Here is a 25,268-nt window from a genome sequence, read left to right as displayed (position 1 = left end):
GCTTCTCTGCTTTTCTTTTTAAGCCGTAAGCCTGTGGGATGTAGGAATAAACAATTGAACAAGTGTGCATTTATCTCTGTGGGTGGCTGGCAGCATGTTCTATTCATTTACTCAAACCTCATCTGCTTTCTCCTTCCTTCTGTTTTGCTGTGCAAAGCCAAGGTGCCGAGATAGTTAATGCACTGGCACTCTTCCTCCTTCTGCTCTTGGATCTCTTCATGATTGGGCGTCAAGAGAGGCTGAAGTGCAGGGAGGTGGAGAGGAGACTTCAGACAATCATTGATAGGATAAATGGTGAGTTCTTATTCATCTGTCTTTTGAATTTGTGTTCCCTGCACGTAGGATTTGTCTCCAAACCTGATCACATATGTTATTAATTGAGCTTCCTAGCCTTGCCCTGCGTTACACAGACACAGGCTGTGGGAATTGTCCTACTCATGCCTGTCCTGTGGAACAGTTATTTTGAGCTGTCGTGGCCATGTGCTTCCAATCTGTGTGTTACCAGGTAGGCGTCTGTTATGTCTGTGCTTTGCAGTACTTCAAATCCCGAAAATCTTACAAAAATATATGCCTTGCAGCAGATGATGAGAGAAGAATACGTGGGGTTGTACCACAACATAGAACAGAAGGAAATAAATTGCTGTGCATGAGCATCTTCTCAACAGGGGCTTTTGAACTTGAGGAGGCAGTTCATTTCAGTGTGGCAGCTTTAAGGACAGCCTTTAGCTTTTCCGTTGTGCAAGTATGTATCAAGGTTAAGACTGGTTGGTTGTTCATACAGGGTGGTGGTGGTGGTGGGGAAAGCCATCAAGGACAAACGGAAATGGTAAAAGATCATGGGAATGGAACCAATAGGCCCTAGAGGATGTAAATCAATGTATGATTGGCCCCTCCAGAATTGTTACTACTTCCTTCCTTCATGCTGTGCTTTCAGATACCCTTGTCAAAGAGGTGAAATGGCCAGACTCCATGTACCCAGACCTCCACATGCCTTATGCCCCATCCTGGTCCCTCCATTGGGCCTACAGGGATGGTCACCTTGTCAACCTGCCTGTAAGTCTGTTGGTAGAAGGAGACGTCATTGCTCTGAGGCCAGGCCAGGAGTCATTTGCTTCTCTGAGAGGAATTAAGGTAACTTGCTCATCTTGGTTCCCTGGCCTGTGACATGTTTCCCAGGATTTTCTTGCTAATACTCTAAGTCTTAGTGATTGATTCTTCTGGCCTTGAAAATGCTTTGAAACTCCAATTTAGTCAAAGAAAGTGCTTTGTTAGACAGACTGCATCTTCCCTGTGAACTCCCAAACCCAATGGACAGGAGACGCTAATGTGATACCAAAGCACCATATTTCCATCTCTTCCAGGTCAAGGGGGAAGTGTAATGTGCTGCTGATAATAAGAGGAATAAATCTATCCAGTAGGATTTGACATACAAAACCCCTACTTTGTCCTGGTTTTTATGTGGAGAAATAAAAATTTGTCTCCTTTAGCCTTCCCCTTTCTACTGATTTATTATAAAAGAAGGTAATGTAAAAAACCTGGAGTAGAAGTACATTAAGAAATCAATTACAAGATCTATGCAAAGATTTTGCTGCTTGAAGAAGCCCAGCAAAAGTTTAAAGCCTGAAATTTGCCTTTGTTGTTTATTGTACCTTTCACTCCAAACGCTAATAGTCATGAAATAGCCAGGTGTGCCTTGTCACTGCTTAGGGAGCACAAGCATTTAATTTTGCTTCAAGTTTGAAACAGAAGTTTAACTAGTGAATGTTTGAGGGCTGAAAGAACTGTGACAAACGTGTTGTGTCAGTTGCAGTGGGAAGGACCCACTAAAAGTCCAGTGCCTCGAAGCAGGCTTCCTCTGAGGCTCCAGCTGTGCAGCCTTTGAGCTCTCTGACTTCTTTTATAGGATGATGAGCACATAGTTCTGGAGCCAGGAGATCTGTTTCCACCTTTCTCACCTCCACCCTCCCCACGGGGAGAAGTGAAGAAAGGACCTCAGAATCCTCAGCTGTATCGTCTCTTCCGTGTCTTGAAGACCCCAATAATTGATAATGTCAGGTGGGTTAAATACTTTGCACAACACCTGCACAGCTTGTCTAGGTCCTTGCTGCTCTCTTGCGTCAGGAAAGTAAGATTTTACCAGTCCAGTATGGGAATTTTCAAATATGCTGTGCTGTCTCTTCTACATTACCGGGGAATTCTAGAACTATAAGACACTTACTGTCTGTCTTCAGTTGTCCTCCTTAACTGATATCTTAGGCTGATATTTAAAAACATGGATATGCAAAGTATTACTGTTCAGCTCATTACTTTTCAACTACATTTGAACAATGCAAGAAGGTCATAGATTTCATGCTTATGATGGCTAGAAATGTGCGTGCTACCAGATGAAACTGTTTTAAATCACAGAGATTGAGACTGAGGATAAAGATTAATTGATAACTCTCTGGGCAGTGGCATCTTCTGTAAATCAAAGGCCAGGGCCCCAAGGCAATTATAAAATCAATGTATCCATTTCAGCATGAAAGCAAACCACATTTTTGGAAAACAAGAAAAAGATGTTCTCTTTCCTAAAGCTATTGAATCTTGATTTCTCTTCTAAAGGTCCCCTTCATAGCATAGGTTGAACACAATTTTATATCTGAGGAAGGTGCAGGGTTAGGACCTTGGCTGCTGAAATCTCAAGCTTTTTTTTTTCCATTTTTCAGGTGGTGTCTGGAAATGGCATTGTCACGTCCTGTGACAGCCCTGGATAATGAGAGGTTCACTGTACAGTCAGTGATGTTGAAATATGCTGTCCCAATTGTACTGGTAGGTCTCATTTCAAGCTTTTGGTGTTGAAAGTAGTTGTGTTTGTCAATAAAGGTGAAGAATTTGCAGCCATCAACATGAAATTGTGTCCAGGCTCTAATTCATGCAGCTGACTAGCTGACTGTGTGTATGTTGGATAGTTCAGAGGAGCAAAGATGTTATGCTGTCTAGCAGTGAGTGGATGGAAGAACTGCAGCAGCAGACCAAGTATATCTTCCATCCTTTTTCCCAGTGCTGAGAACATTACGAAGGAGAGAAAACTCCTTCCCTACAAGTAGTGGTAGTTTGCTGACAGTGTCACCTCTGAATTGCAGGCTGGCTTCCTGATTACCAATGCTGTGCGCTTCATTTTCAAAGCTCCTGGAATTGCTTCCTGGCAGTACACTCTTCTTCAGCTACAGGTAAAGGAGTGTGTTGAGCTTCACTACACCTGTCTTCCCCAGAGCACCGCTGTGACTAATTCATCAGCAACTTGCTTCATCCCATGCCAGCATCCTGTGCACACTGGATCCAAAAGGGTGTGTGTGTGTCTCCCCTTCTGTGCTTCTCCCTGTGTTGCACTGCTTCCAGCGCAAGCTCTCCTCTTCCTTCCTGCGATTGCCTGTAATCCATCCTCTCAACAGTGGTGGAAAAGAGGCTGTGTGACAGATTGTTGATTGACACTTCTTGTCGTCTCAGTGCTTGATCGTAATTGGGGATGTTTTTTTCAGGTGAATGGTGTCCTACCCATCCTTCCAATGCTCTTTCCTGTCCTGTGGATTCTTGCTACAGCCTTTGGAGAAGCCAGAGTCTTGGCCCAGATGAGCAAGGCCTCATCCACCTCACTGGTAGGTATCTCTCCACATCAAACTATGGCAGAGAAAAGAGCGGGAGATTAGAAGGATTCTTTGAGGCCAACAGAGTGAATTCAGAAGATGCATTCACATAATCATGAAAGGTTGTTGGATCTTTGGGTATCCCAGCTGTGTCCTCTTCCTGCAGGCCAGCGTGGCTTCATGAACGAGTTTCAGTTTTTCAGCCTGGCTACAGATACGCCAAAGGTGATAGAAAGCTCCAGAGAATCCATCAATCTCATCAAGACACACGTTCTCTATCAGCTAAATACAATCTGCTGGAGGAGTCAACATGGAGATAAATGCCACGTGGGGGCCACAACTAGGGAACATTTAGCTATGGAGAAGGAATGGGATACATGACATCTTTTGCAACCCACTGTTATAACCTGCGGGCTGAGCAGCCTTCTCTTGAGGCTCTGGCTTGCAGGCCTGGCCTTGCCAGTAGGTCAGGGAGTAAGAGGAATTTCTGGTGATTGTGCTGCTTTGGGGACTGGAAATTGGTAGTCTGATGGATGTGTGGTCCTGAACTGAATGTGTTGATGGGTGTCTCTTGTTCTCTCCCAGTGGCAGTGTTGGTGAGATGCACTGTGCTGTTTGTCTTCTCTGCTGGCTTCTGTTATGCCTATGCTGGGACAGATTTTCTCTCTCCTTCATGTCCTTCCTTGGCCTCTGTGGCCCTGAGTCTATTTTCTGTTCTTTCCCCTATAGGTTTTACATGACTACCGTGTCCTGGGCGGGAGGACACATGCTACATCCCCCAGTGAAATGTTTGCCACTTTACCATCTCTTTTCAGTGTTTCCTCTTCATTACATTTTCCACCCACTCTTTGCATCACCTTTTTTCCTTCCTTGGAGCCTCTTACTTCTCTACATACCTTGCTTTTTGGTTGGGAAAAGCCAGGAATTCTCAGCTTCTCTACCTCCTCATTCTCAACATACCCATTTGCCTTGTCACTCACATTTGCACCTTCCTCATGTTCTTTCCTATCTTCTTTTTCTTGTCCCGGCAACTCACTCTGTCCAACCAGCTCTTTCTGTGACATCTCAAACACGATCCTCCATCCTTGTTGCTGCAGAACAACCGTTGTGGTGTGTCTTGGTCATTCTCACTCTTGGCTAGGGCAGTCTTCTTTTGGCCTCTCTATTTCACTCCTTTCTTCTCTACCTTGTTCAAAATGTAGCAGGTAAGGCCCTCTTCCTCTCCAATCACTTGGCCTGTGTGACACTCTTCTCCACCTTCTGCCCCCTCCCACCACGTTCCAGCTGTTTGATTTCCATTTTTTTAAGGCCATGGGCAACCTCTGTGAGCAGGTAGTCAGACATCCTGCATGGCACAAACCAGAGGCCTCCCCAGAGGAGCCTCTGCCTCAGGTTTCATTACTATAGTCGGACTACAGCAGCATTGCTTTTAGAAAGGGATTTGGTAATGGTTTGAAAATATTCGTGCTGCCTTTGATAGGTTATTTCAGTAATTAATTACCTTCACTGCTAAAAATTGACATTCCATGACAGAGTTTTTGTAGTATCTGATTTCCAGCCCTTAAAACTTTTAACATCCTTTGCCAAGTCAATAAAAGTTCTATTCTGTGGTAGCTGCTCACATTCCCCTTTACCATCTCTTTGATTAACAAAACAGTTTTAGCACCTTGAGTCACTATAAGCATATTTTCCAACTCTATAATCTTTTGTCTTTCCTCTTAGCTTTCTCCAGTGTTTCAGGATCACTGTAGAATTATAAATCTCCAAAAACCACAAAATATTCCCGTATCAGATGCGCTTGTGCTAAACTTTGGAATAATTTGGACTTTACGTTCTCTTGTTAGTGGGACAAAGGATCACGTTAGATCTTTTAGCCGCTGCTTTAAATGGCCAGGTTTTGTTCAGCCAATAATCTGCAGAGTTACTGCGATAATAGAGTCTAGGATATAGAGTCTCTCCTTTATGCCCAACTTCCATCTTTGCTGCTAGGTATGCAGACTTATTTTTAAACCGTTGGTATGCATTTTTTTGCTTGTTTACTAAGCAGTCCGTACTGTTCTGTAACAACGATCTGTTCTCTTTGATATTAGACCCTTCCCCAATCTTTCTATAGTTTACAGTCTCTATCAGTAATGATTTTGTGTTTCATTTCAGCCTATTAATAAAATAACTAGAATTTGGCCCTGCTTGAGCAAGTAACACATCCTATTGCAAATTATTCCTTAGTTTCTCTTCCATTTGGAGATACAGCAGAAAGCCAATTTCTAATATATAGAAAGGTTTAGAAAAGAAAAGTTAGAAAAGAATTATATATATATGTAGGTCCTGTTACTCCGGTATCACTCTGCTTTTGCTAGAGGACCAAGTCAAAGTACCAAGTGTGCTACATCAGCAGCATTACTTTTATCAGTCAAATTCATAATTCTATCAAAAAAAAATCACAATAGCATAATGAGATTTATTACCCATATGCTTTTGGTGGTTGGCGCTGATTGTATTATTCCACTTCTGTTCTTTTAATTTGAGTCTCATATCAGCTGCTCTGTTATTCTGTCTGAAATCAGTCTGTCTGGGGTCCTGTGGTAACTTGGTTTGTCTACTTGCCCTGATTAGGTATTGGCACCACGTTAGCTTTCTTCCATTGCACTGGGTCTTAATCCATGCTTCAAGACTTACTCAAAATCAACAGTAACAGTCTGAAAGTTCTCCAAGCGTGCTAGTTTAAAACAAATCTAGTTTCAGTAGCAAGTGTTAAAATGGAAAACATTTCATAGTTATTATTTGTATGATTATATCACTGAATGAGGCATAGCACTGTTCAGCACATCTGGTTGCCTGCGATACAATTTGCAATTTCACTGTCAAGCAGTGGACTGGTGTACTTGTTCTTATTTTTATATTAACTTTTATTTCTGTTTTCACTCCCTCTCAAGACCAGACTTTTATTTTATTTTTTTATTTTAATGATGGGATTGTTGCTTTTTAAATGTTAAGAAAATATTGTTAAACAGTTCCTAGATATTCTTCATACTTTTCGGTTCAAATAATTTCTGATAGATTTGTCTTGTCTTTTTTTAAAGCTATGTTAAACTGATCCCTTCTGAAGTGCCAGATATATGCATTACTATTTGGAGCACTGTTTTCTTTATATACAAATGGAATTGCTATGTTCCCTTATGCCTATGAATCTACTTACATTTAGACTGGTTTTCAAAATTATATCTACATTGGAGTTCTTTTATGCTGGATGCAGTTTTTCAGTTAGTAAATTTTGCAGTGTAATTCCAAGAGCCCTGTGACAGTGCTCTGCTCTAACTCATTTCTTTTCATTTCCTACCCACATCCCTTTCACATCACCTCATTCCTCTGTGTCTGTTGTGTTCCAGGTACCTGCTTTTACAACCACTCATCTAGCTCCTTTTTTTTTAACTGACTTGTACAGCTTAAAAACAGTTCAGTCAATACTGGCTCTTTCTATCTTAAAATAACCATCCAGAAAGAGCTTCCTCTGGATCTGATTGCTATCTCTGTAGACATTTAGATAACGACTGTGTCTTTTGTGATGTACAGCACCAAGCACTTTGACTGTGCTTCACAAGTAGATAATGACATAGTCCATTGAAGACTTAATTGCTTTGAGGAATTATTGATCTGTCTTGGCATAGCAGTTCTGACAGAGCAGGACTCCTGCTTTCTTCTCTCTGAAGGCATAGTACTTAGGGAAGGATGTTCCTCATGACACATTTCTGAGCACGATTATTGTAACTGGTCTCTTCTCTTGCTGCAGCTTGCTAAGTTTTCAGAGGACACTCTCAGCAGCTACACAGAGATGGTATCTACTCAGGTACTATTATTATGAATTGTTTTCTTCCAGCTTCACTGCAGAACTTCATGATATCCTTCCCCTTCCTGTCTGATCTCCTGCTTGTTCCTAGACCTTTTTTTTGCTTGTGCGAGTTGTCCATTGTCACTTGCTGCTTTCATTTGCTGTGCATGCAGGTTGCATGTCTTCCCCCTACGTCTTCCCATGTAAATGCTGCTCTAGTGACCATAAATTGAGGTTACTTTGATACTGAGTCCAGCTTTGCTTTTCTGAATATTGCAGACGGTTTGAAATAAACTTTTTTTTTTCTGTCCTGAAGAAAGTGCCTCTTTCAAGTCCTCCTGTTCCAGGAGTAAAATAAACTTTTTATGGTGTGTGTCAGAAAGAAGGGACCTATTTTGCTTATATCAGAAACACCTGCTTCTTCAAGCCAAAACCAAAGAACAGTAAGGATGGGGGTCAGCATCAAGACCAAATGTGAAAAGGGGAGCATAGGATATTCATGCTAAAAGTCTGATCCTGTTTCAGAGGCTTCTTAATGAGCTTAAGAACATTACTAATACTTCCAAATCTGGAACAAATAGACATTGAAAAGACCTGTTTTCAGGGGGAGGAACCGCATCTGGCTACTCTATAAATTGCATCATCCAGATTAAGCAGGTAGGTAGAGGAAAGACACTTTGCTGTCTAATCTGGCATTAAGATTCCCATTTCCATAAGGAGGCAGATGGACTCCAGGAGTGATTAAAAATCCCTGGATATTATAAGAATCAATTTGTCCTGTTGCTCCCAGCCACATAGAGGAGTGCACATGGGTACACATGCTTTCTTTCCTGAATATTTTGTTGTCTTTCTGTGCCAGTCCATCATTTAGCTGAGCTGTTTTTCAGGTATTAAAAATGGGATTGATTGAGCAGACCTTCCTGGTTTAAAAGATCTGCTTCTTTCCCTTTTGTACCTAGGTAACGATTTTTCTTACAAGAAACTGGTTTAAACAAGAGGGTTTTTTGTTTCTTTGTGACAGCTCATGATTATTTGCATTTGACCTTATGACTGTACTAACCCTGAGGATCTAAGGAACTAGATCTAAGGAGCTTTGGGGGGAAGTGCTCTTCAGTGACAGCATTTCAGAGCAACAGCTAAAAAGCAGAAAAATAACACTGTAATGCAAACCTGGTTTTGCTGGCTTTAGGAGTGCCCAGAGAAAAACATGTAGCTCTGTTGTTTGAACTGAGAGGCTTGATCTGGAATGTTTTCATGTGGAAGATGTAGGGTGCCACTGTGACATTTTGATTTTTGCAAAATATCTCCTTCCTTCAGTTTATTACCTCATTGATTACAATTCGTTTGTAATGATGCAGTAGTCAGGCCACCTTGGCTTCATTTCCAGCATCACTTCCTCAGTAAGTAACTTTGGGAAAGTCACTTTACCACAGTGACTCCACTTACTCAATTTGCAGGGTGATGACCTTGAGCTTAGGGCAGGGCCTCCAATTCTTCGATCCAAGCAGATGAGGGTTAATTCAGGGAAGAATACCTAGAGGTAGCAGCTGATTCACTCCAGATGAAATCCCTTCCAAATTCCTTCCTGTGTTTTTGGATAGACAAAGGTAGTTTCAGTGAATTCTCGATTCAACAGTCAGAATATTTCTTAGAATCCTTTGAACAGGGAAGAAATGCCTTTCCCATGAGAACATCGGCACCGTATCAGTTAACTGGTTCCCACAGAGACCGATGTTTATCTTACAGTGTATCACTGTGCTGAACCTGAAAGCAGGTTATGTCGTACTCCTTTTCTTCCTTCTCTCCCCTTGTCTTCCCTGAATGAGCCTTTAACTGGCTGATGTCCTCTGCTTCCCTTGGCAGGAAATGATACGCTGCATCTGGAGCCACTTCCTCTGTGTTTTAAAAGGCAAATCCCCAACTCTGAGCTTCACTTCCAGCTTGCTCCACAGCCTGGGATCTGTCACTGTGAGTATTGCTGAGTTGTCAGAAGGAGAAACCCTACGTGGATGCTCCATTTGCATTGTTCATGCAGTCCTTCCCTGAGCACAGACTATGAGTAATCCGTTCACCGTTATGGTAGCGGAGACCCCTCAGTCTTTGCAGAAGAGCTTGTAGCAGCACATTTACAGGCTAAAACAGTAGTTAGAGATACTCTGTGGTGTCTAAAAGGATGTCTGTATGTTCCACAACCCTCTTCTGGTCCTGTCCTGATAAGGTAACTGCTGAAACATGTAACTGCTTAAACAGGTTCAGCAGTTGTTCCCTTTGCTTGGTTTTCATGCCTAGTTTTGCAATATCTTCAGATAAAATAGGTATTAAACAGCCTATCGATCCTATTAGAGCAGGGAAATCGCAGATTCTGCAGTTTCTTAAGACAGAAGAATGATAAGGATGACTTATTTGTCATCCCATGCGTTTATTAACTTGGCAATATTTGCAAATGCGTGTGACCATCAAGACATGTTTTCACTGAGATTTTGCTTCCCTGGGGGTATTGTGGGGTGTTCTAGGTGCTCTGCTGTGTAGACAAGCAGGGGATTCTCTCCTGGCCAAACCCCAGCCCAGAGACTGTTCTGTTCTTCAGTGGGAAGGTGGAACCACCTCACGATAGCCATGAAGACCTGACTGATGAGCTGTCTACACGGTCCTTCTGCCACCCTGAGATGGAAGAGGAGGTGAGGGACATGGAACCCCTAATGCAGTATGTTGGCTCTAAGCACAGTACGACTGACATGCACAGTGTAGCATTGTAGAGGGAGCTCTTTGCCAGGAGAGAACTCCTGTGGCTGTAATTCTTTGCTTAAAAGATTAAGCAGCAGCAAGGATGAGATCCTCTTCTACAGAGGTTGTAAAGCAGTGTTTCTTCTTCCCTCTCTCTTCCCAGTTCAGTACATTTTGCTTATGAATCGATAGTGGTTCATGTTCAGCCACTGAATCAACACCATTCATTTTGCTGGTTTCTTGCAGCCCCACGAAAGAGATGCTTTGCTCTCTGGCTCCCTGGCAGACGCAGTCCATGTAACCAATGAGCAAGAGAGGAACAACTGGGCTAGTGACCCTCCAAAGGCTCCCGATGCCCATGCCCACCGAAAGCCAAACAGCAGAAGCAAGCATCCCTCTGGGTCCAATGTGAGTTTTAGTAAGGACACAGAGGGTGGAGAAGAGGAACATACTCAGGTAAGACATATAGAAGGGGCACACAATTAGTCTTGTGTGGAGCTATAAGACAGACAAGCCTGTAGAGTCTCCTCTTTTGGGAATTTAAATGGGAAATTCCCTGTAAGATTCTGTGCTCAAGCTGTATTCATTGTAACAACCACAATTTTCCTGTCCGCTGGACCAGGTTGCCGGTGACACTGAGGTGTTGGCTTGTGAGGCTGAAGATTTTGTGTGTGACTACCACCTGGAGATGCTTAGCCTGTCCCAGGACCAGCAGAACCCCTCCTGCATCCAGTTTGATGACTCCAACTGGCAGATGCACTTGAATTCCCTCAAGCCTCTGGGCCTGAACGTTCTGCTCAATCTCTGCAATGCCAGTGTGACAGAGCGTCTGTGCCGCTTCTCTGACCACCTCTGCAACATTGCCCTCCAGGAAACTCACAACGCCGTGCTGCCTGTCCATGTACCCTGGGGCCTCTGTGAGCTTGCCAGGCTAATAGGTAAGGAGAAATTGGATGAGCGGACACAAAGAAATCAGAGCTGCCAATAGACACTTAATTCTTAGAAAGCATAAGAGTAATATTTTCCAATTTCATGTTGCTGAAAAGGTGGAATTACAGAGCTGATTCTGTCCTTGTTGGGTTGCCAGAAGAGTCTATTAAAGAGGTTGCTTTTGGCAAGTTCAGACTTGTAGATTTTATCAGAGGAAAAAATTGTCGTCAAAGGTATTTCCAGCCAGCCCTGGTTAGACTTGGTGTTTTTCTGGCTTAAGTCTGACAATCTTATCTGGAGACAAGAACAGCTACTAAAGGATGGATGGCTGCCCTGTCTTTACCATGATGCTTTACCAGGAGATTGGGTATAAATGATGTGCGGTACCTCAGCTTGTTTTATGGATGGGAAAACCGAGGAATAGAAGAGGTAAAAGGTTAGAGGCAGCACTAGAATTAAAATGTGAAAGCTCTTGAACTCACTTCAGTGCTTGTTCTTCAGTGTCACAGTTCCTTTCTTCAATGAACCAGAAGCATGAGAGCTCTAATTGAACCATCTTGAACCATCTTGGTGCAGATGCACAGAGAGCACAACTTACCTATCTGTTTATGGGGGAATGTCAGAATGAGAGCAGACAAGATGGATGGCACAGAAGAGAAGAGGACCTTTCTTTTGATTTGGTTACAGTCTCACTTTTCTCCTCCTTGCATTCATGTTTCAGGTTTCACACCAGGTGCTAAAGATCTTTTCAAACAGGAGAACTATTTGGCCTTGTACCGCTTGCCAAGTGATGAGATGGTTAAGGAGACGATGCTGGGGAAGCTTTCATCAATTACCAAGAGGAGACCACCGCTGAGCCACATGATTAACCTGTTTGTGAAGGACACCACTACCAGTAAGGCTGCCTCTTTCTCTGGGCATCCAAAGATGGGCTGGGAGATGTGCAGATGGGCATGGTGAGATCTTAAAGCACCTCAGCAAGATTTAAAAGCTTCTCTGTCAGAGCTCTTAGTCTCTTCTTAATATCTTAAATCAACTAAACCTGGCTCTCTGGAGTTGGCATATGTTCAATATTGAATCTGAAATATGGTTACTATGTTGGCCCCAAATTTACCAAGTAAACTGGCTTTTCTTGCCTATTTCTTCTCAAATTTGTATCTTAATTTAGGAGGAGCTTTTTTCATTTGCCCCATTTGCTATCTTACCTTTGTGAGCAATAATTTTTCTGATGCTAATTCTTTCTTAGTGTAGCTGAAAAACCTTTAACGTTGCCTCATTTCAACTCCTTATCCTCGTTTTTAAACGGTTTAGTTCAGAGGCTGGAGCTCAGACGAATACATGTGTGACCTGGATTATGCTGTCTAGAGTAAATTCTAAGAGGAATTTTGCCAGTGAGGTTATTTAACCGTTGGAACACCTCTCACATGAGAGTTTTGGCCCTTCAAACTTTCTAAAATGTGTGCAACCAGAAATAATGGATTATGCAGCTATTATGTGAAATCGAATGGCTGTATTTGCACAGAGTCAGAACAGATGATCCTAACTAACCTCTCCTGATTCAGCATTTGTGAATAAATCTTTGAATCCACCCACTCCCATGACACGCTGAAGTCAAAGGGAGACACATAAATTCTACAGCTGTAGCAGAAATAGGAGGTAGCTTATCTGTATGTTTCCTTACTCTTCCGTTGAAGTACGTGCCTCACCATCTGGCAGCATTCATCCCAAAACCATAGTAACCACATGGAAATGAGGGGCTCACCAGCATCCTCGGTGGAGTAAAATGGCTTGGTACTGGCTCTGTCTTCCCTTGCTGTAGCTTCATTCTTAGATTTTTTTCTGCTCTGTCTCATTGGCTCACCTCTAGAGGCTTGGTTCTTCCTAACGAGTTCCAGCAGTCAAAAATGGATACTCGTCCTCCCTGTCCGTTCATTAGCTCTCTCCCTTGAGAAGAAATCCTGGCCTTTAAGTTCGTGATTTAGGGAGGGAAGAGGCTGAGCTCACTTTGCTGGCAATGACAGCTGAACAAGCTCCCCCCATTTTCTGGAGCACGCTGTCACTGTCATTTACCCCTTAGAGGGACTGTTATGTGGGACACTGTTGATGCTGAATGGGAATCCTACAGGAAACGGATTGCAGTTGCTGTCAGGCAGAAATGTAGGTATGTGCACATGTGTGGTCATCTGCAAGTTCTCGCTCCGTGTCCAGGGCATAAATATTGCATGAATCAATGAACTTGTTTTGTTTTCTCTTTCCCAACAAGGACTATCTGACTGTAGGACCAAGGTGGGAAGGATTAGGTGTTTATACAATAAAATTAACCAGAGCCCCACACAAGTACTCCTTTGTGTCCCTGAAACAGGCTCGGTCTTTCACACACAGCTCCTATTTGTCTTGGAGGTTTGTTATGCTGATAAACTTGGCGTGCAATGACTATTTATAGCAGAAAGCAGAGAGCTGCTGTGTTTTGGAAAATCCTCTGGTGTTCCTGAAGGTCCCTGCCTGATTTGTGTGAGTGGATATTCTTGGCTCTTGATTTCACCAGCTAGTGTGAGCATTTGCAGTCAGCAACAATGCCTCCAAGAGGCCTTGGGGCTCATTTTTCTTGGCAGTGATGTTTTTTTCATTAGATCAGCTTTGAAGCTGTTGGGGGCAAAGTCACAGAGCAGCTGGAGGAGGGAACCTAGACAGTGAAGTCTACGTGCGTGCAATGTTAATGTATCAGTGCAAACGAAAGGGAACAGGAAGGGTAGAGGAGAGACAGCCTGACACACTTTGTTTCCTGTGTCTGGGACCTGCATCAGACAAGTAGCATCACACACCTTCAAGAAACACTTAACACCTCAACCTACAAGAGGGAACAAACAATTTTAAGACTGTATTCAAAAGTAAAGTAGTGTAAGGAAAAAATAGGACAAGCTGTGGGATCTGTTGATTTTCAGTTCTTCCCTGATCACAACATGAGGTTTTGTTTTAGTATGTTTTGCTGAACTTTTGACCCGTCCTGATTTAACTCATTTTCAGGATCCTTTGTGGAACAGGCTGCTACCTAATGCTGCTGGTCACGCTGTTAAATTATCTTCTGCTACTTGAAAAGAAGCTATTCAAGAATGGCTGTTACCCTTTAAGATCCACTTCTGGCCTAGCACTTTCCAGTGCAGGCAGACTTTGATCCCCACAATCTCATCACTGGTGTTGACACTCTCATGAGAACAAGCAAACAAGAATATATTTTCTTCTTCCATTGGATACAGGAGCAAGATTTTTTCCCCACCTTCTGTAGGACTGGGATTAACACAACATAAGGGAAGAATAGGAGCTGACTACCTGGGTCACATTTTATCACAGCCTTGTTTGAATTCCCACTTGGACACAAATAGCAGCTGAACACATACATATCATCCAGTCTTGAATAATTTCTTGACGGGGACTGAAGACTTTCAACAGAGGAATGCGAGTACCTGGAGTGGATCAAGGCAGCTTGTAGGAGCACTGTTTTGACAAATAAAGGAGCAGTTGTTATGAGAACTCTTGCCTGGGATCCTGTATGGGTGATGCTGACTCATTGTTCTTCCATATTTCAGGCACTGAACAGATGTTTTCTCATGGGACAGCTGACATCATCCTTGAGGCCTGCACAGACTTTTGGGATGGTACCGATATCTACCCCCTCTCTGGCTCTGACAGGTGGGCAGCTTTGTCATTTGGTACATTCAGGAATTGCTGCAAACTTGCAGAGGGAACGTGGCCACTCTATTAAAATTCCCTTTACTGATGCCTATGCTATTTAATAGAAGCTTGAAGTAGGTTATGAACATAGCTGTCTCTTCTTTATAATTATTAGAACCCTAGCCGTGCAAGAGATTAGATGTCGAGAAGTAATCTGTCAGACTGTAAGGCTGAACCATTTACTGCCGTATCTGTTAACATTAGCCTCTTGTAAGTGGACTGTGTACCATGTAGCAGGACAATGAATTATAACCAGATCATTTGATGGTGGCAGGGAAGTGTTTTTCTTATTCAAGAAATGGCTTATATCTTACATGAAATGCAAAGTGATCAATTCTGCCTACAGCTGACACCTTCAAACCAGTCCTCCACAATGCATCACACCCTTTTAGTCCTGTTGTAGCTGTCCAGCATCTGACAGTGTCTGTTGCATATTTATCTAGAGGCTAAATTTCTGTTCTTTCTAGCAGAGCAGACAAACCATTAACATTTACTTTCATTGAATATCAGCAAGTTGTTCCTCTAGGTCTGCTAATCCTCAGGTATAAGAAAATTCCTACTAGAACTTTTTGGAGTATTTATTATCTTAGCACCCAATGAAAAATCCCATGTATAGTCTAATTTGTTACTTTTATGAGCTCAACATAGAGAAGGAACTTCACACTATTCTAGTGACTGATTATTGACTAAGCGTGGACTTGAAATACAGCTCCTGGGACCCAAACTATGAAAGGGGATAGAAGAACAGTCTGTTGCTGTAACTACCTCTGCCATAGTTACCATCATCAAGTTTCCTTCCTTGGTGTTTATCTCACTACAGATAACCTCACTCTGGTTAATTCAATTTCTGCTGTCATGCAGTCCTTAGACAATCACAGAGTTCATCAATAAGAGCATTCAGCGTACTGTGTTCATACTCATCTGTCTGATGAACAACCAGCAATGTTCAACACTGCCCCTGTTGGAACACTGCCCTGCTCCTCACAGAATACATTTTTCCACCTACCCAGTCAGTGACTTCTGCACCGAACTATAGCTGGTACAATCAGAAACACAGCACGTTTCTGCTAACTTGGGTCTTTGTCTCTTCCACACAGGAAGAAGGTGTTAGATTTCTACCAGCGGGCCTGCCTCTCAGGATACTGTTCCGCCTTTGCATACAAGCCAATGCATTGTGCCTTGTCCTCCCAGCTCAACGGCAAGTGCATAGAGCTGGTGCAGGTCCCTGGGCAGAGTGCTATCTTCACATGCTGTGATCTCCCTGGGACAACCCCCATCAAACAGAGCAGTCGAAGGAATAGTTGGAGCTCAGATGGTATGTATGTTCTGTTCTGCATGTAATAACGTCTGCTGCTAGGCCAGGTGCTTTCTTTCTGCTCAGTCTAGAAGTGTATGAACACTCTCATTCTGAGCAGCAGATGCAAATTGAGAACTAAGGGTTTCTAAAGTAGATGCCTTTCCAGAGGAAGTAACGATGTAGCAGCTCGTAAGTATGTTTCTAGCTTAGCTATTGAAGCTTGCAGAGTTCTACTTGTGGCAAGTCTGTTTCTTAAAGCAGGCAACTGAGAGTCAAGACTTCGGAGTATTTTGACACTTAGTTTGTTATTTGACTAATGTTATGGAAATCACGTTTGCTGTGTTTTCTTCAAAGGAACTAGATATATGATGGTATGTGACTACTCTCCCTTGATAGATTTGGTTGCTGTGCTGAAGGATATGATTCCCAGTAGATGTAAATTGTACATCTCCAGAACAGCAATGGAAACTGAGAAATAAGCACATACCATTGCATAACTTCAGGAGACTCTTGTAAGACCAGCGTTAATCTCTTTCTGCTTTGGTCTCCCGTACTGTAAAATGTAAGTAATAGGGTTTCCAGCTGCTTTGAGGCAGTGGTGACTGTTTTCAGAACCCTTTTCAGTCTCACCTGTGGCAAACTTTGCAGCTGTGGGAAGTATTTCTTTATTTTGCTCCTCATGTTGTATTAAGCTCCCATTCACCACAGGCTGATGTGGTGGTGGTGAAGGCAATTTGACAAAGAGCGTTCGCAGGCTCCTTGGGAGTGTCTGCAATGGCTCTGGAGGGAACAGTTCCCTGCATCAGCCCCTCATACTCTGATGCCTCAGCCAGACTCATCATGTTGAAGCACAGTATGAGGTGTTTAAAAAGCACATGTGAACATTATGCTGCACACATCCTTTACCTTTCTGCCCCAGTTCTTTGTGACTGATCCCTGTCTGTTTTGTCTTTTTCCTTTCCATGCTGTCTATTTCGTACTTGTACTCTTGGTCACATGTGCGGGGATGTTCTGAAACTGCCTCTGTGACTGGGTATGCTGGGACAAATGGATGTCTTCAATTTTCCTTCTGTATGTGTGTATCTACATGTTTCCGTGTGCCTGGGCACCGTGTCCCTGGGTATTACCATGGTGGACTCTCCCACCGTGGGTACTGTTGTCTGATGCACATGTGGCCACTTGTCTCTGTGATTGCGTGTTGTTTGCATGCCTGAAGAAGGGATTGGGGAAGTGATGGAGAAGGAGGACTGTATCCAGGCTCTGAGCGGACAGATCTTCATGGGAATGGTCTCATCTCAGTATCAGGCCCGTCTTGACATTGTCCGCCTCATTGATGGATTGGTCAATGCCTGCATTCGTTTTGTCTACTTCTCCCTGGAAGATGAGCTCAAAAGCAAGGTAAGCTGTCTTTGCTGAACTCCCTGAACTTGCATGTCCCTGCCTTGTCTGTCTGGCGAGTTTAGCTCCAGTGCCATCTAAGGTTAATCTGATTCAGCTAGCTAGTGGGTCCAGTAGGTACCTACACTCTGATACAACATTGCCTGCAATACTCTGGCCTGGATAGCTACACTGAACTCTTTTGCCTGCTCTTCTATAGGTGTTTGCTGAGAAGATGGGTCTTGAGACTGGCTGGAATTGTCACATATCCTTAACACCCAACGGTGATGTGCCTGGCTCAGAGATCCCTCCCTCTAGCCCCAGCCATGCTGGCTCCCTGCACGATGACCTACATCAGGGTGAGAGAACTGCGCCTAAACCACTTTGAATGCCACCTGTTTCCTGGATGGTTCTTTTAAACCCGTTCATAGGGTCCTGTGTCCTCACCAGATACCTGATCCTTCAGAGCTTTGAGCACAAAACTGGATGGGCCTGAGGTGTGTGTATGTGTGAGTGAGAGAGCCTTACATTTATAGCATTCCTACCCAGTCAGTACTGCAGTTGTTGGAAACAAACATCCTTCTGTGCACCAGCTGCCGTGATTTTACAACTGCTCATTATCACTTTTGGTTCTTGCTGAGGCCCCTGGTCAAGCCACTGAGGGTCAGTCTCTTACCTGTGCATTGCTCTTCTCTTTAAGTGGGATTTCATCTCTCTCTTCTTCCCCTAGGAAAAGAAAGAACAGAACAGATAAACCATTGTGTCTCAAAGCAGAGACTATGCTCACATATCTACCTCTGAGCAGATTAGTCATCTAAAAATATTGCATTTTAGATGACTGAGGGGGATCTAAGCTTTGCTAACCTAGAAAAATCAGGCTTCACGCTTCCTGGCTTCTGCAGTGCCACGTGAATACACCATGTGGGTGGCACAGGAGTGGCAGAGGCCAGTTCGTGATTGTTTGTGATGTTTCTTTGTGCTCCAGTTTCTCGAGATGATGTGGAGGGGCTCCTGCTGATGGAAGAGGAAGGGCACTCAGATCTCATCAGCTTTCAGCCAACAGACAGCGATATCCCCAGCTTCCTGGAGGACTGTAACAGGGTGAGGTCCCCTTTCCTTACACACTTTGTGTTGTTGTCGCGGTCAACAGTGTAACAGCACCTCAGAGGGAATTCCTTTTTCAAGATAATTGATTGACTGGTTCATGACTGGTTCATGTCCTGATCTTTCTCCTCCCACTTCCAGCTTCACAGCAGCCTTGAGAAGCTCATCTCAGTCCATCTGGGTCCCCTTCCCACGTGCTGGGCAGGAACTGAGAACATCCCCACATTCCATGCAGACAGAAGAAACTTTCTTCCCCACCCATGAGCAGTATTAGGTGCTGACCAGCAGTCAGGGCGTGGGACATGCTCTGCCTGCCTCACAGAACTCAGACATTCTCAGCAGAGGTTACAGAAATACCAGAGAAAGAGAAACATCAAAAAAATCTATTAGGCCTGTGTTTAGGAAGGAAGAAACATTCCTTTGCTGCACGTTACGGCTGCAATTGAAATAGCAGATAGGTGGCAGGAGACAACCCATGTTCTCCAACTAGTTTCTCCACACGGGTAAAAGTTCCTTAGAAATACTTGAGCACAGTTTTATGATGCTGATCTTACAAACCCAGAGGGAGAGCACGGACAGTCTGCCATGTCATGGTAGACCTTTAGTAGAAGACTTCTTAAAAGGGCTTGGGAAAGCCAGGTTATGTCTGCAGGGATATCAGTTTATATCTGATCTTGAAGTTGCACTCTGGAAATTCTAATTTGAGCAGTTCCTTGCTAACCGCCTCCCTCACACACACTTCTGCTTAGTCTCCTCTTTGTCTTTTTTCAGGCCAAACTTCCACGGGGGATCCACCAAGTGAGACCCCACCTGCAAAACATTGACAACGTGCCTTTGCTGGTGCCCCTCTTCACAGACTGCACCCCAGAAAGTAAGTAGCACAAAGCCTGGGTCTGTCCTCCTACCACGCATGGATACATTCCCCATCCCTGTGCTCTGGCTCACCTGGGTGTGGACATGGGTCAAGGCAAAGGGATACAGTCCAGAAACGCAGACAGGCATTTTGGTATTAACCACCCTCTATTGCTACCTGCGGGGAGGCAGTCTTGACTTCAGTATAACTGTTCCTTAGCTACAGAATTGGGCTAAGAGCCACTCCATTTTCAATTTGCATTCATAAGAGACAAAAGCAAACATCCACAATGCCTGTTATTAAGTGTTATCAGTGTGCCAGGAGACTTTGATCTCTGCTTGCAACCCTCGCTTCCTTATATAACTCAGAAGTCACTTCCCAGAAGTATTTTTCTCCTCTGGCAGTTGCTGTTAGCACCTTCTGCTGCTTTGCAGAGCTTTTGATTGCGGAGAGCAAAAATGACAAAATTTCTCTCTGAGAAATGCTATTTTATCTAAAGGGGCTGAGTACTTAGCTGGCTCATACCTGTCCAGCCTCCAGTAAAAGTGCTAAGAATTGTTACAGTTTGGCATTTTAGGTGCCTCTGGGCACAGCTTACAGGAGTGCCAGTGAGAACCAGCTACAAGCCAGCCTGCCTGGGTATTCAGTACCCAGTAAATTTCCTTTGGCTGACAGAGGTGGCACTTCCCCACTCCATCCAACCCCTTGCTGTGCTGCAGATCTGGGTACACCAGTCACTTGGATCAATTGTTTCCACAGGAATCTGCAGAGGTGGTGGTTTGGTTTGTTTTTTTGCGTGCCCAGACTATTCTAGAAAACTCATGTATATCCACAGAGTGCCGTGCACAGGGCTACAGAACAAAACTTGGATCACACAGCAGCTTTGATTTAGAGTCCTCAGAAGGACATTAAGAAAAAGATTGATGAGGGCTAGAGGTCAGGCTGGGAGTGGAGGAACAGGGGCTGGCTCTGAACAGGAATAAGTGTGGCACTGCATTTGGAGTACTTTGTTTTATTTCCTTTGTTCCTTCAGACTTGGAACAGCAGCGAGGTGCTGCTGAGAAGAATTAGAAAGCGTATTTTTTTCCAGATTTGAATTATTCAACTAAGTTTAATTTCTGCTGTTTTCTAACAAGACCATTTGTTGCTGAAGCCACCTGTGTTACATGCCCAGGGTATACCTAGAGCTCTGCTCTGACAGAGACATGCTAGAGGTGCAGATCTCTGGGTCACAATTCTGTGGATCACAGCTCAGCCTGCAGAAGGCAGGTACGCAGGGCACTTGGGCTACAATTAATTAGCAATCTGATCGTGCCCTTTGATTTTGGATCTGACTACACACGTCTGAGGAATGCCAACTGGGGTCATTTTAAAAGATGACTGCTTGCTATCCAGACTGGAAAGCATACATGAAACCTGTGAGCATAGAGATAACGCGCTGTGCTTCTCCTTCTGTCCCCTGGCAGCCATGTGTGAGATGATCAAGATCATGCAGGAATACGGGGAGGTGACTTGCTGTCTGGGGAGCTCTGCCAACCTGCGGAACAGCTGCCTCTTCCTGCAGAGTGATATCAGGTGGGGCAGGATCCAGTCTTCCAGCTGCCTCTGCCTTGGTGTGCCCAGCTGTGGGACACAGCAGGCTTGGTGACTGGGCAGGGGGATGCTCACAGTTATTGTTGTCATTAGTTGGGCTTATAAGGGACATTTGGATGGTATTGGATGGGATTTTTATTTTTTTATTTTTAATGGAGTGACTACCTAGATCCCTTGACACACAGATTTCTGTACATCTTTGAAAGGAAGCTGTTACTTAGATGCTGAAGTATTGTGCACCAACTGGAATTAGAAATGCTTGTTGTTTGGGCAAAATAATGGCAGTTCCCTACTGGATCAACCAATCTGTTCACCTGGAGCCACATACCCAAATATGCTCAGTATTTATCTGGAAATAATCTTTGGGGAGACTGATCCTAAATTCACATCCCAGCTCAGAACTCTACCAGCGAGGCACACAGAGATGGCACAGCATGACTTTACAGGCTGGATTGCAGTGGATCATGGTTTCTCCTCCTGGATGAGGTCTTTCCTTAACACTCCTATGTTGTCCATACAGTATAGCACTGGACCCTCTCTACCCATCCCGCTGCTCCTGGGAGACCTTTGGCTACGCCACCAGCACCACCATGACTCAGGCCTCTGATGAGCTCACCCCCCTGCAGCTTTCAGGGCAGCTCAACAGCCTGCCTTGCTCCATGTCCTTCCGCCAAGAAGAGAGTACCAGCATCATCAGGCTTATAGAGCAGGTGAGCCAGGCACACCCCCATTCTAGTTCTGTCTCTTGCTCACACCCCTCTGCCTGCAGCTCACGAGGAGCAAAGCCAGGAGCCCATGCGAGCATTCTCATTGAGTTGTCCACAGTACTTTGCTTGGGTCTCCTGTCCTTTGTTCAGGAAACACAACAGATATTCTTCCTGCCTGCTTCTTGCAGTCCAAGGTGTAGGGGATGTTGGGAACGGTACCCTGTTGCACCAGGGCACAAATATCATTCAGCTCGATTAAGTATAAACTCATTGAGATCCCTACCTGGAAAATAACTACTAGAGAGAAGTGTTACCACAGAAAATCCAGGAGGTTTCAACTTAGCCCTTGGTTAAATTCTGCCCTTCCATCACAACCTCTGTATCTAAGCAGGAGGCCTTCCCCTTTTGCTTACACCATGTCCAGATGCTCTCCCCTCCCACTTCCCCCACAGGCCTGCCCCTGCCTGCCAATAATTGCTCTTGGCTGATAACTGCTCCCATCAGCGAGGGCTGAGGGTTTGTGCTTCCTTCCAGGCACGGCACGCCACATATGGGATCCGCAAGTGTTTCCTCTTCTTGCTGCAGTGCCAGCTGACCTTGGTTGTCATTCAGGTGAGCCCAGCATGGCTGCGGACAGCATTTAGGTCACAGGACAGGAGTGCTAGCGAGGATAACGGGTGGCTGCAGTGGGGCAGCCTTGCAAGGGGGACAGTGGCCTTCAGTCACGTTTACACAGCACATCTGGGAAAGTTACAGATAGAGACTATGAGATCCCAGCCTACATTGCCCCTCCTCCTTGACCCTCCTACAGAGGTTTCTCTCTGATCCCTTTTTACCTGGAGAAAAGCATCCCTGTTCCAGCACCCTGAAACACGTGGAGTGGCTGTGCAGCAGCAGCCTCGTTACCAGCTCATCCCAGTGTTTGGGGGGAGGACGGTGGCAGCCGGGGTAACAGGACCATGCTGCACTGCTCATGCTCTTCACTCTGGATTGTTCCCATCCAGTTCCTCTCCTGCCTGGTGCAGCTGCCCCCCATCCTCAGTACCACGGACATCGTGTGGCTCTCCTGTTTCTGCTACCCACTGCTCAGGTGAGTCCATCAGGCACAGTGGAATCTCCTGCCCACAGCATACACAGACCAGTCCCCCAGCCTCACTGGGGCCATGGTAAAAGGAAGCCAACATGGCTCACAGCGTGCTAAGGAGGCTGCAAGGGTTATTTTAAGCACCTGCTTTGACAAGGTGCTTGGAAACGCAGATAGGATAATTTGTGTACTGCTGTTAGCCCTGCCTGCTGAGAGCTGCTATTATCTTGTTTGAGCCTCCAGCTGAGAATCATTTTCCGATTTTGACACTGTTGCACTGGCTGGGGTGTGATGGAGAGCACAGGGTGGCAGGCAGAGGTCAATATATACCATAGGTAGATTTTCTCCATCACACAGTTGGAAGTTACCTCTCCCTTATCCACTTGCCATACATGAGAACTTGTACAGCATGTGCTTCAGGGAGTGGGATACAAGCGCAGCTTGAGCAGGGGACAGATAAGTGCCAATGCTCCACTCAGAGGAGGTTCTTTGGCTTCAAATGTTAGCCCAGAAAGCAGATGTGGTGCCTGAACTTGTTAGTAAAGCCTAACTTCCCTTTCTCCAGCATCTCACTCCTGGGTAAGCCTCCCCACAGCTCCATCATGACCATGGCAACAGGGAAAAATTTGACTTCCATTCCTAAGAAGGTAGGTAGCCCATCTGATAAGATTTGTTCATCCTTTCTTCTTTTCTACTTTGTCCCCACGTTGATGCGTAGCTGAGGCCGTGCTAACATGGCTTCCCAACTCCCTTGGTAAACTCTGATCCGTGGCACGAGCCATCCTAACCAAATCACAAAGTCATCTAGGTTGGAAGAGACCTCCAAGATCACCTAGTCCAACCTCTGACCTAACACTAAAAGTCCTCCACTAAACCCTATTGCTAAGCTCTACATCTAAACATTTTTTAAAGACCTCCAGGGATGGTGACTCAACCACTTCCCTGGGCAGTTAATGTTGTCACAGTGACGAAGGGAATCCCTTAGTACCAGTACGCTTGCAGGACAGGTCCACAGCGCAACATCCCAGATCTGTACTGCAGCCTCTGATGGTTCACACCGGGGAGGTTGGGCCGGTGACATGCCCGTGTCACTCTCCTGCCTCTCCCTTCTCCACAGACTCAGCACTACTTCCTGCTCTGCTTCCTGCTGAAATTCAGCCTGACCATCTGTTCGTGCCTCATCTGCTTCGGGTTCACGCTGCATGAGTCCTGCAGAGAGGTGAACACTACCAGCCTCAATCTCACAGCCTGCTCCTCCATCATGCTGCACAGGTGAGGAACCTGGCACGAGCCGACACCCTGCGGTGCCTGCTGCTCTTGCCATTCCCAGGTGGTGCCGACCCCCTCTAACAAGCTTCAGGCTCTTGCATGAGCTGGCTGTAGTGGCTGTGCAGAAGGCCAGGCGCTCTTCCTGGCCTGGACAATTGCACCTTTGGGGCAAAGCCTGGCCTTGCTCAGTCACCCCCTGAGGACAGCCCATTGTTCTACTGAGAAAAGACTCCGAGCTCACATCTGGTTTGCTCAGCTATCAGAGACAGGCAGGGCTCTGGTGGAAATGGGTCAGACAGCGAGTCCGTACTGTTCCTGACTTCTTCCCTGTGTCGTCTCGTTTACTAGCAATGCTGGTGGTGCTCCTGACTGGTTTGGGACATTTTCCAATGCTCTTCTTGTAGCCCAGAAGCTCACAGCTGGCCTGATTGTTTTACACACAGGTGAGTCCGCTTGCAGCACTCAGCACCCACCCCCCAACTCTGGGGGAAAACTTGCATCCTTTGTTTATTTCTGTGTCCCTCATTGTGCCAGAGGACACAAACTTCATTAGAAGTGGAGACTCTATTGGTCTTTTGACATGAAGCCCCTCACCCTATACAGTGCCCTAACAAAGTAAAAACAGCACCTTTGGAGCTGATTCTACCTCTTACCTGCCTGGCGAAGCGCTGGTCCCCTTCCAGTCTCACCAAAAGGGCAGCCTCCATCTTTGCCTCCTTGCAAACCAACTAGCAGTAGCCTGCAGCTCTGCAGAAACATTCCTTGCCTTAAAAGTTCCTCCACCCCTGCTGCCATGTTGTGAAACATCCCCTGGAGTTGGAAGGCTTTTTATCCCCTCTGGAGGGGAGGGGAGCCAGGCTCTGGCCGACTCCCATCACCTGCGCGTGGTTGCTGAGCAGAGCAGCTCCAGCTGCTCTCGTGTAACATTAACGGGCCTCTGCTCCCTTTCCCCCACGTCAGGTGGTGGTGTGCCTTGGTGTGCAGAACGTTGCGTGTTGAGATGTGTAGGGTGTCCACATCCACAGGTATGCCTCCTGATTTGAGGGGCAGCTGTTCTGATGAGCGGTAGCGTGGGTTACGTTAGCACAGCGGGCTGAGAACAAACCCCAGCGTGCCCGCAGTGAGTAAGGCGGTGCAGTACTGCTCCCATGG

General features: G+C 45.2%; 1 protein-coding gene and 1 long non-coding RNA gene across 8 annotated transcripts in view; one reads left to right on the top strand and one right to left on the bottom strand.

The window, feature by feature from the left end:
• Positions 1–25,268, top strand: part of TMEM94 (transmembrane protein 94) — a 50,308-nt gene that overhangs the window by 20,844 nt on the left and 4,196 nt on the right. For 3 of the 6 annotated variants that reach the window (XM_035342064.1, XM_035342066.1, XM_035342067.1), the window contains 25 exons: positions 158–294; positions 935–1,131; positions 1,904–2,055; positions 2,706–2,808; positions 3,123–3,209; positions 3,519–3,635; positions 7,411–7,467; positions 9,313–9,417; positions 9,963–10,127; positions 10,420–10,629; positions 10,796–11,111; positions 11,825–11,998; positions 14,688–14,790; positions 15,930–16,147; positions 17,346–17,527; positions 17,727–17,865; positions 18,492–18,607; positions 19,382–19,481; positions 20,930–21,038; positions 21,577–21,766; positions 22,298–22,375; positions 22,768–22,853; positions 23,413–23,494; positions 23,965–24,119; positions 24,465–24,559. In XM_035342064.1, the coding sequence (XP_035197955.1) occupies positions 158–294; positions 935–1,131; positions 1,904–2,055; positions 2,706–2,808; positions 3,123–3,209; positions 3,519–3,635; positions 7,411–7,467; positions 9,313–9,417; positions 9,963–10,127; positions 10,420–10,629; positions 10,796–11,111; positions 11,825–11,998; positions 14,688–14,790; positions 15,930–16,147; positions 17,346–17,527; positions 17,727–17,865; positions 18,492–18,607; positions 19,382–19,481; positions 20,930–21,038; positions 21,577–21,766; positions 22,298–22,375; positions 22,768–22,853; positions 23,413–23,494; positions 23,965–24,119; positions 24,465–24,559 (3,473 nt within the window). Of the gene's footprint in view, positions 1–157; positions 295–581; positions 743–934; positions 1,132–1,903; positions 2,056–2,705; positions 2,809–3,122; positions 3,210–3,518; positions 3,636–7,410; positions 7,468–9,312; positions 9,418–9,962; positions 10,128–10,419; positions 10,630–10,795; positions 11,112–11,824; positions 11,999–14,687; positions 14,791–15,929; positions 16,148–17,345; positions 17,528–17,726; positions 17,866–18,491; positions 18,608–19,381; positions 19,482–20,929; positions 21,039–21,576; positions 21,767–22,297; positions 22,376–22,767; positions 22,854–23,412; positions 23,495–23,964; positions 24,120–24,464; positions 24,560–25,268 lie in introns of those variants that run through there. The other 3 variants (XM_035342065.1, XM_035342069.1, XM_035342068.1) reach the window with 3 other exon arrangements.
• Positions 14,692–25,245, bottom strand: LOC118175659. 2 transcript variants are annotated; one of them, XR_004755064.1, is made up of 3 exons: positions 24,770–25,245; positions 18,183–18,232; positions 14,692–14,826 (listed from the first exon to the last, which is right to left on the bottom strand). It is a non-coding gene; the product is annotated as an uncharacterized LOC118175659 (long non-coding RNA). The 2 variants fall into 2 exon arrangements; XR_004755063.1 differs by lacking the exons at positions 14,692–14,826; positions 18,183–18,232 and adding exons at positions 23,474–23,651; positions 23,811–24,056 and having other exon boundaries at positions 24,770–25,240.

The sequence above is a fragment of the Oxyura jamaicensis genome, chromosome 18 (genome assembly GCF_011077185.1).
Source record: "Oxyura jamaicensis isolate SHBP4307 breed ruddy duck chromosome 18, BPBGC_Ojam_1.0, whole genome shotgun sequence".
Lineage (NCBI taxonomy): Eukaryota > Metazoa > Chordata > Aves > Anseriformes > Anatidae > Oxyura > Oxyura jamaicensis.
Note: the sequence above shows the minus strand (reverse complement) of the source record. Positions and strands in the feature narration are given on the sequence as shown.